General features: G+C 37.5%; 1 protein-coding gene across 2 annotated transcripts in view; it reads left to right on the top strand.

Annotated features, from left to right (window-relative positions):
• Nucleotides 1-10764, top strand: part of LOC128876335 (protein timeless homolog) — a 193726-nt gene that overhangs the window by 5465 nt on the left and 177497 nt on the right. For both annotated transcript variants that reach the window (XM_054122602.1, XM_054122601.1), the window contains exons 10-15: nucleotides 625-757; nucleotides 833-987; nucleotides 2332-2462; nucleotides 2529-2679; nucleotides 2773-2853; nucleotides 10365-10462. In XM_054122602.1, coding sequence (XP_053978577.1) covers nucleotides 625-757; nucleotides 833-987; nucleotides 2332-2462; nucleotides 2529-2679; nucleotides 2773-2853; nucleotides 10365-10462 — 749 coding nt within the window. The remainder of the gene's footprint in view (nucleotides 1-624; nucleotides 758-832; nucleotides 988-2331; nucleotides 2463-2528; nucleotides 2680-2772; nucleotides 2854-10364; nucleotides 10463-10764) is intronic.

Genomic DNA, 10764 nt, shown 5'->3' with positions numbered 1-10764 from the left:
ATAAAAATGTTATAATCCAACATCATGACTTTACTGTTATTTATATATGTAGTAGGTTCTTGTAGATGGTCAAAGTCTTATTTAAATCATCAAAGTCTTTGGGTCTCATGAAAATATCACTCATTGTGTTCGAACAATAAATATCAATATTTGAATAGATTTATTGCAAAGGAAGCCCATTTATTTTTATTAGGGGAATTTATATTTCATGGATCACATCTTTGGGTCTGTAGTTCGTTCTGGATATACATATTTTTTAATCAAAAAGTTTTAAACCAACGACGGGTTGTTCGTTCTATAACTTGGTATTCTCAAAAAGCTTCATCAATATTACGAACAGCTGTCACCGCGTTGCAAATCAATTTAAATTTGATCTGTACGTACGTATTCATTTACTTTGATCCATTGTTTGCCTCGCTCCACGATCTGTCATTCTGTTCTAAAATAATTGACGAAATATCTAGTTTGTTGTGTCATATTGAATTAGTTTCAAACTAGGAGCATTTCTTAATCATCTAATGACAGAGTTGCCCGTTCTATTGGCCATTGAATGAATTCTTTTTTAATAATGTATGGTAATGCAACTTTTTTTTTTTTATGTAATGATAAAATATTTGTTGATAGCGAAACGATATCTACGGAAGTATTTCACGTGGTTCAAAGACAAATGGAACATTACTACGAGATGATGTTAATGAATAAAAAACAGATCCCAGTGTGGTCTCGTAGATTACACGTGGCATTGAAAGCATATCAGGTGAGAAATACAACCGCCGATAGTCGCTTTCGTGAGATCGGTGGAAGGAAACAAGCTGTTCTTTTTTTGTTTCAGGAACTTTTGCACACTTTAATGGCGATGGATCAAAGCACGGATCGTGGTGTTAGAGAATCCAGTAAAGTCATTAAGAGCAACGTATTTTACGTTCCAGAATATCGGGAAACGATTCTTTCCCAGCTTCTCGGTTTCGACGACATTAAAATGTCACGGTTTGTATGCATGTAATATAAAGGAAATATGAACGTTGATATAATTGGTAAAAATGAATTATATTTTGACTTCAAGGGTGGTTTCACTTGTAAGAAACGACTGAAACCAGGAGTCCGAGTAAAAAAATGTAGTTTATAATACTAGAACGAAAATAATTATATACAGTGCATTACTTATGCACATCCTTTTTTACATACATTTATTGTAACGTAACAGTAAACGCACGAAATATTTTTTACAAACATCACTTTATGAGATGCCTCTGGTTAATAGACATCGATTTTCCTACTAAACTGGTAAGCTCTTCATAAAGTTCGCAGACGTTACTCTGCTTCGTATATTAGCACAACTTGTTATTAATCAGAGGTTTAACTCATAGCAACTGAAATTACACGACAGTCGTACTCCGGTGAAAGTAATTAATAAGTTTCAAGCAGCTCGTGAAGCTGGAAGATAGTAACAAAATTGAGTTTTGAAAGTATAGCGACCGATCATCAGAACTCCGTCTCTCAGCTAAAAGTTAAAAAGTCGTTCGAATGGCAAGTGTCATTTTTAACTCCTCTAAATAAATTATTTTATTAGCGGACGTCAACGTCCGTTGAATGGACAGTAAAATTTTTCGTTTGCTATTTTATTAATGACAATTGCTTCTACCCCCTTAATGCGACCATTGCGAAAGATTCTATCTCCTGTCTCGTGTTTTGAGTATCTATTTATCCAAAGTACAACAGTGGAAAATGAAAATTATTTGCTAAAACTTTTATCCACTGCATACAGATTGATTCAATCTCGAATCAATCGGCTCGAACTACGCGGGAGTTATCCTTCATCCACTACCTTGCTTCTTTAATGCTTCTTCTTCTCCTTTTGCGTTCACCCCTCTTGTCTGGTTCCTCTCTCTTCTTTTGCGCTTCTTGGCGGAATAAACAACTTTTATCGACCTTCGTGCTGGCGAAATGGGAAAAAGCGGGGGAGGGGTGGTGGTGGGGGAGGGGGGAAGCGTTCAACTTTCCGCGAGTTTGACGGGTTTTGCAAGGATTTCCACTACGGAAATGTAAGGCCGGTGCGACGCGCCGCGATATCGTCGCTACTGTGACATCTTGGTGACGGTGGCGAAAACAGGACTTGACGGGTGCACTAAACTTCGTCGGTGATTTTACCACTTTGAAACTGTATACGTGACAGAACTGTATTAATTCCGTGACGAGTATTGTGTGGTTCGAAATCACTTTTAGAATTGTGCAGAAAATGTACTCGATCAGCGACGAAGTTGAACAGAAATAGAAATAGAATAGAAATTCACGACAAAAATAAGTATACACGAAATTTCTGTATTTTTGTAGACAATATTTGATCGATCTAATCACAACGGTGCACATCTTTCTGAAAATGTTGGGGCACTTCTGTGCGAAAAGTAATCGTAACATAATAGTCCAAAAAAAGGCCAAGCCGCGCAAGAGCAAAAGTAAAACAAGTAAGAATAACTGTTTTCTTTCGAGTTAAATGAAAGAACGAACTATCTGACGTTAAATGTGAACAGAAACTGTGCAGAAAGAACAACCGCCTTCTCAAAGTATGGAAGAGCGTTGGAATGATATTGGCCCCCAGTTGTCCAGCGTAATGCGAGATGGGACTATACCGGAAGTTGCGCCATTTGACGCAACATTGGACGTACCGATTGATGATCAAAAGTAAGAGTTTAAATTGCTACAGTAAATCTTGATGAAACTGACAAATCGAACCTCGTAACATGGAAAACTTGATGAATGTTTTCTGGTGTTCAGAGTTGAAGCCGTGAAGAAGATTCAGAAGCTACTGCGGGCGAAGGATTTTGAACAAGCTGTTGGCCTTATCCGCTCAGCAAGGTAAGGATACTGTTTATTTTGAAAATTCAATTTATAAATGTTGGTCTTTATCTTGAAACGTTCAGTACCTTCCGTAACGATGCTGACGTTTACAAACATAAGTACCGCTGCGTTTATTTTGAAAATAATATCTAAGAGTAAAGCGGTGCATTAATATACAAGGTGCATGGTTAACGAGTAGTATTCTCCTTTGTACTGGTTGTTTGAAATACCAATAGTTATTTGCAACAGTCCCTTTGCCTTTGGTATGGAACAGCGTATTTCCTTGTAGAAACGAATGACAAACTGTTATTCTATAAACTGTTGGAAGGGAATATGTATGCAATCCGATAACGTGTAAACGTATTCATTTAAGAGTTTGTAATACTAGGTAAAAATATCAGTATGTAATATATTTGTATCATAAAAATTAGCCAAAAGGTTATGCAATTAGATTTCAATAATTGATTTCAATTGAGTATCTTATACATCACACTGTTTATGTTGTAATAATACCGATATTAGGAATTTTTGGAAATATGAATTGGCAACATTCTATTTATTTCCATTCCATTCTGCAAATATACTATACTCCAATGTTGATTTATTTTTAAGCACAGGTGGATCAATATGTCTGATAAGTAAAAATTCATTAGTAAGAGTAGCCTAAATGTTATGGATTTCCTTCGTATACAGGATGAAATGCTGGGAAAGCTTCAAAAAGTCTTTCATATCTAACTTCATACGTATGAAATTGTACCATTTGGTTATCAACTTCAAGTAAAATATTGATAGCAACTGTTCAGGAGCAAGGAGGTAAATGTTCGAAAGTGAAAGCTCTCGCTAGATCTGACCACTCATTCGAGTGCACTGTTTCCATCAAATTATTCGGAGACGTGTATTTTATCAAAACGTTTGACAATTTCTTTAGCGTTCGTTTTCGTCCGATCTTTGAGTCAATTAATTAATCAGCAGCCAAGCGTTTGCACTTCAATTGATATTTACATTACATTAAAGCTGAAAGGGATGCGTCGCCCTTGCAAAATGTCGATGTTCATTTCAATGAGCCATCGGTAGCACTGAACTCTCGCTTTGACGCGTTTCATGGCTAAATATACCTGCGAGTCTTTTCTCTTCGCCAAGTTGTTTCTCTGTTCCACCCCATCGGCCCTTTCGGATGATAGCCTGACTTGTCACTTCGATGGTTTCGTAAGGGTTCGTATACTTTGGAGATGAACTCGTCGATGCGAGAATGCGCCCTTTGTACTCAGATTACCTTCAAAATTTCTCGAATACGAGGAATTATACTAGACATTTGCTCTGTTATTAGCTGAAACAAAAATTTATAATGTCAAAATGGCAGAACAAAATGCGAAAAGTGACTGGATTTGGTTAAATCTTTGTGTATTGGGCGTTGATTCTAAGTCTGAACTCGAACTTTGAAAATCAAAATCTAATAATTCGATCAACAACTGCATTTTTATTCCCAGCGATTTTTGTACTTGTATTCATTTTATTTACACTGTTTCGACAAAAAGAAGAGTTTATCTTTCTTGCACGAACAATTATGGTTTAAAAATTATTCTAAAATCTGGCATCTATTACTGCAAATAAATATTCCACTTTAATACCTTTGCTCAAAGCTGCTAGAATAAAGTTGGCGAAACGTAAAACTGCCCCATCGCGGACACTCTCTCTCTCTCGCAAAGATGGAGAGTTATAGCCCCTCGTGCAGATTTTTTTTTTAGGCCGTATCCTCGTCACAGTACTTCTACGGGGTACTTTAGGAGATTGTTCGTAATATTCCACCGTCCATTTCATGGGGTAAGCTTTGCCGTGGCCGGTACACAATGGAGGCATCTGCTTCGTGCCGACCTTCTGCACATAACAGGATAAAAGGAAGCAGCAGACTGTTGACTGCGGCGCATATAGCGGTAGGCTCAAAGTAGGAGATATTAATAACACATTTATGGTAATCCGGTAGTATTACGGTAAACAATGTAACGCTTTGAATCTCCCTTTTCGGGAATTTCTTCTTATGCATATAAAGGGTAGAGCGTTTAAAACAGCTCGTCTGGATAATACGTTTATTTCATGAAGATAGAAAAGAATGTTTCGGGCAGAAATTACTTACACATTTCATATATAATATTTCATACGGGAGTCAGTGTTTTGACATTCTTTGGATTCTAAGCCTTACGGACTTTTTTATTTTTTCCATCTGGAAGAAAGAAAAGTAATCGAGACATTTTTAGAATTTGTTTTACCTGTCATATTTCGATTATTATAAAAAAATATTTTTTGTTTTTGTTTTAATGGACACATACACGTACAGTTAGCGTGATCGTAACTAAACGGCCGAATGAATTTCTGTGAAACAAGATGCCAATATTTAAACAAGATACTACAAGGATAACAAGATCCACTTGGAATTAAAAAGTCCATCATCCTATATTCTTCATAAAATCAAACAGTGGGTCACATATTAATAAATATGTACGAATGAATTTTATCAAAAAAATTGTTCTTTATCTTTGAATATAAACGATACATCCAAGTGGCCTGCTTTAAGTGTTCTACCCTGTATAATGCACAGTGTGCCCTTGAGAATCGTGGAGAGTTTCTGGTGATCGCGTTCCGTTTGTTTAGCAAATACTCCCTTTGCTTGGATACCAACTCAAACTTCGAATTTTCTACTTACACCGGCTGTATTTGTGCCACGGTTGTGCAAAGTGTGCTGACTTGGGTGCCGGCTTGAATAACTCAAAGTCACAGGATAATTAAGGGGCAGAAGTTCAGGGTTTGCTTTCTCTTGAGTTGAATAAACGGTTCGGCACGTGATCAAAAAAGTCTTACTCGCGGGCAAAAAAAAATTGCAGCTTTTTTCCTAATCAATGCGCTTGGGGTAAAGTTATTCGCGTAGCGGCAGTTTAATTAATTTTGTCCTTGCTTGCTGCAATTTTGTGGGTTAAATTTTACATTGATTAACTATCGAAATTTTCGATTTTCTTTTTTATATAAGCTGTGTTTGCATGACAGTATATTTCATTATTAGCATCGTTCCATTAGGAACTTTTCAAAATTGTTTATATTCATAAAGGGTTTTCCAAAAGGAGCTCTAGAATTTTGCTTTATCCAGTTTTTTAAAAAGGAGCATGTATTTTGCTCAATGCCAAAAAAATCATTAATTTAGTATAAGATTATAAATTATTCGTATTAAACATACTCTTAGAAAAGTACTTTGTCTCCTGCTATCTAAATTATGAAAATAAAAGAAAACATTTGTATTTTTCATGCGTTTATGCGATTCCAATCACAGTTAAATACTTCTCGTGGTCAATTTCAACGATCTATGTAGCTTTCAGTTTCTTTTAGCTGATCACGCCATATTAATTGTACTATATACTTTGACTTCCGACTAAACGATGAACTCAGTCTCGGCTATCGTTCGGGTGTCAAGGGCGAGAATCGACGCGTCGAAATTATTCGTCCCGTGTCTGGCAAAAGAGCTAGTTTGAGCGTCGGGATTGGAGGGTCGGTTGAGGCGCGTCTGAGAGATTCCATTGTCGCGGGACTTCAAATTGAGGGATAATGGGGATTGTATGGTGCTGGATTTCTATTCAGACAGCCACCAGTAGCGGCCCCGTACGAGCCACTTCTTCTGCCCCGGGGACAGCACGTACCCACCCCCTAACCCCCTCGGTCCCTTCTTCTATATCTTCACCCTTCTGCCACCCGCTTATTGGATTCTTCCTTCAATTCAGGGATTTTGCACTTTCGGAACTAGCCAGACTTTCCTGACCTGCGACCTGACAAACTCCCAATACGGATTTGGTCTCTTTTCTCTGTGTACAGGGGTTGTATCGTGTCTTATTGCGATACGGGTTTTGCGCTACATTGTAATGTTCGCAAAATTATATAGCTCGAAAGGATTACTTTGGTATTAACCCTTTGGACTCGAAATGTGACTCTCGGTCACTATTAGGTTTATAGGTTTGACGCGGTAAATCGACCAACGATAATGCCTGTTTAGGTTTCATTTCTTTAGGCGACCTGACTAAGCTTAGCATTTGTGGCAATAGAATGCTAAGGAAGCATCTCGAGTTACTAGTGGATACCAGAAAGAAGGCCTCGAGTGCAAAGGTTTAATAGAAAATTAAGAGGAATTGAATACGGTGGCGCCTAAGTATCATCTGTCTTAGTTCATAATAACTCAGCTTGAGTTGTTTTTAATTTAAAGTGCCTTTGATGCTGATGGCATAGAATTCCATGATAAAGTGTAAACGTTTTTACGTATTACATGTTTATGGAAGGAAATCCACATTTCATCATCTATCTCAATTAAAAAATTGAGGGCAGGCTCATTTTTCTTCTGGACGAGGTGTGCTAGACATTCAGAAAATTATTTTCGCTGAGTTTTTGAGATACCTATATTCTTACCTTTCACGCGAAATATAGGCTTAACGTGACCCAAGCAAATAATATGACTTGAAAGAGTTCCTTTGATGTTAATAGAAAATTAAGAGGAACTACGATAGCACCATTAATTGTGTCTACGAATAAAATTTAGTATATGTTTGTGATAATATGTACATAGGTAGTTATAGATAATACTTTGCGTGAAACCATTCTATAGATGGACAATTTTCTATCATACATATACGTTGCACACGTATTTGATTATATTACTTCTGGATATGTATCATGTACATTGCACGCGTGTTTAATTGTATTATTTCTGAATATGTATCAATTTCTTTCTGCAAATTTTCTGTTAACTCACGTTACGTATACAAAGTATGCAGTTAAATTTAGAATCATTTCTGTAATAGCACTCCTGGCGATGAAAGAGCTCGTTACCTATAAAATGCAATCAATATAGAATAGGAATTGTTTCTCTGAACGTTTTCTCTCAACATTCCTCTGTAGTCCAATTCAATATTCCGTACAAAATATATCCGATTTCCACCGCGGATCGCAAGCTTTGAACATTCCAGATTTCGTATTACAGCGTTTACCGAGTATCGCAAAAGTTTGATCTATTTTCGTAAAAGTTTGACTATATCGCGACGGTTTACGTCCTTTGCAGCGTATAATCGGGAAAATAGCACTCGAATATAAATCCAAGTTCATTTAGCAAATGGAGACTCTCTGTATGGACGTAACGTCGTCTTCGTGTTCAATCACGTTCCTTCGTTCCTGGCGCTCTCTTTGAAGCTTTCTACCTTTCAGAATATTTCTACGTGCTGCAGTTTTTTAATGAAAATTCAAGGCAGGCTGTGACTTCCTGAAAAGTCGGCCCGCCATCTAGCACAGTGTTAGGAATCGTCCACCATTAACTACGCTCTTTTTCATGAGTGCTCCGCCAAGGTGAAGACGTGATTTTACCTTTGTCCTCCGGTCACGTACTCCGACTTTCTCCACGCTGTGATGCTTTTGGATTCTCACAGGGAATAGAAGTTTCGTGAAACGGGTCGGTTCTTTCCGGGTCTTATGAAATTGCGAAAGGTTTTACGGTGGAAAACGTTCGTGCGAAGTAATCGATATTTCTGTTTTCTGTTTACTGTACGTAGGTAGCAGATCGCGACATGAAAAACTTTATTCTTTCCAACACAGTGCCTTTATCAAGTAGATTCTCTATTTTAAAATTGAAGGTCTTTTTCGCGATTCCGAATTGCACATACAATTTTATTCTGTATACTTTCTGTTACGCTTCAATTTTACAACGATCGTAAGACTTGTTTGGTTCCTCGAAATATCATAATAAGTGAAGTCGTTCATTATCCTCCGGGCATAATGTTACGTGATGATTAAAGAGGTACACTTCTTCCAGATTTAAATACATATTTTTATCCAAAACATATCGTAATTTTACGGTACAAGTACTGAATTTAACATACAAAGTTGTTCGTTAAGATATATTTAAAAATGGTCAAGGCATAGTAAACAGACATGTATGTATTTAAATTTTGATAACAATCCTTTGGCTACGACAACTGCGTGTACTTCCGTACAACAAGAGAGTAGCTTTGCTCCAATCCTGTACAGTCCCGTAGTACTGCACTTTCCACTGTTTTTTCTATTTGTATTCTCTCCTCCGAGGTCTTGCTGCATTAGCTGCAACCACTGAAAATATTAGCATAAATTTTCGTAAATTGCAGAAATTAAGATTTGCATTGGCTGGAGGCATCGATGAGGAACTAGCTCTCCCGGGGACCGGTGTCGGAAATAAATTCGATGAAACTTAAGTGGCTCGTGAAGCAGCTGTGCCCTCGTCTACTCGCGAATCTTTCTTGTTACGCGCTTTCCATCCATTCCCTTTACCCGGGGGCAACTTCAGCATCTTCTACCTCTGAATGTTGTGGAACACGACCGTTTTGAGAAAGTTACGCGTGTGCAGCTGGTGATGTCGGCGGTCGACTGAAGGTAGACGGAAGAATGGAGGGTTGAGGTGTGAACCCTTGACGCAAACAGTCGGATGTTGGCGTAGATCGCGGCGAGGCTCTCTCGTGCTCGAGGGAGCTTTCTACGAGACCTATTGAGATTGCCACTCGGACCTCTCCTTTGCCCATTTGCTGTTCTCCGTCGTCTCGCTTTCGTGTCTCGGTTACGGACGCCATCCACGTTAATGAAACACGTCATTAAGTGGATGACTCTGTTTAATCGGTCTAATCTTGTTCTATTATGCGACCCACTTTTTTGAGCAGATCTATTAAACTTTGCTGAATGTTTTACAGCACTAGTACGTAAGGTGTAGCAGGAGATATTCCTGCTGTATCGTCGTGTTTTTCCAGTCTGAAAAATATGGTTTGAAGCCATCTTTTGGTTATCTTCAACTTATTTTTATGGATATATTTATTTACCAAACTTGTAAGACGCGATGGAGTAGAAACATGATCCAGTGATTTAATTTGAGAAAACGATAGATTTCTTGGGACACTTGTTTCATTTTCTGAAATTTACTTATACCGGGGTTACAGCCTAAAAATAATTTCTATGTCAAGAGCTGTTTTTCTGTTTCATTATTTTGCTTTTCTGCCTTGAGAGAGTAATGAAGTACTTGATTATGTAGGCTACTTGACTTAATCACTACTTTGTTATTACTCGAACTACTTGACCTCGTGCTTCTTTCACATTTGCACAATGCGCAACTCTGCTGAAAACGTAGACATGATCTGACAGTCATATTACTGTAGCTTTTCAATGTTTGTGTTTGCAGTGAAAACAATACTTGCACGTCCCACGTGCATATTTTCATTTCATTCATTACCATGCTCATTAAATTTTAATTAATTATGTGTTCACGAGCAAGAATCATTTTATCTACCATATTTGTCGAGGGAATGGAAAATATTCTCAATTGTAAAATTAATATTGTTTCAATAATATTTCACAAATAATAATGCATGTTTTTGCAAACTTATCAATTTTCAATATATTATGAAAGTTTGAAATAGGAGGAAAAAATAATAGGAAAGTTTGAAAGTTTGAAAGTTTGAAATACAACAATGTATCGAATATTTTTTTGGCAGAGACGTCTGGCCTGAAAACGATTCCTTTGGAAAGCCCGATATTTCATCCGAGGAGGAGTTCCTGGTACTACGGGAAATTTTCTTAGCAGACTTGGGAGGTAAGTACTTTCTCATTATCAATACAATAGTGTGAATTTGCTATTTCTTCATCCTTGGATGCACTGAAATCGGAATGAAAAAAAAAAAAATCCCGAGAAAATTAAAGCAAATGAGAAATAGCTGTGAGAAGGTTGGTCAGGTGGATTAAGAAATACTTTTTTAGTAAACTTGTTCAATGTCCACACCATTCCGCGAATGACACGTGGTCAAGCGCTGTCATGGAAAAGGACGATGCCTTTCCTGCTAGCCAATATTAGACGTTTCTATTGAATTGTCGTTATTAGAGGTTCCAATCAGAGGC

This window comes from Hylaeus volcanicus, chromosome 5 (genome assembly GCF_026283585.1).
Source record: "Hylaeus volcanicus isolate JK05 chromosome 5, UHH_iyHylVolc1.0_haploid, whole genome shotgun sequence".
In the NCBI taxonomy this organism is placed as follows: Eukaryota; Metazoa; Arthropoda; class Insecta; order Hymenoptera; family Colletidae; genus Hylaeus; species Hylaeus volcanicus.
The sequence above is the reverse complement of the archived record's forward strand: the minus strand, read 5'-3'. Positions and strand labels throughout refer to the sequence as shown.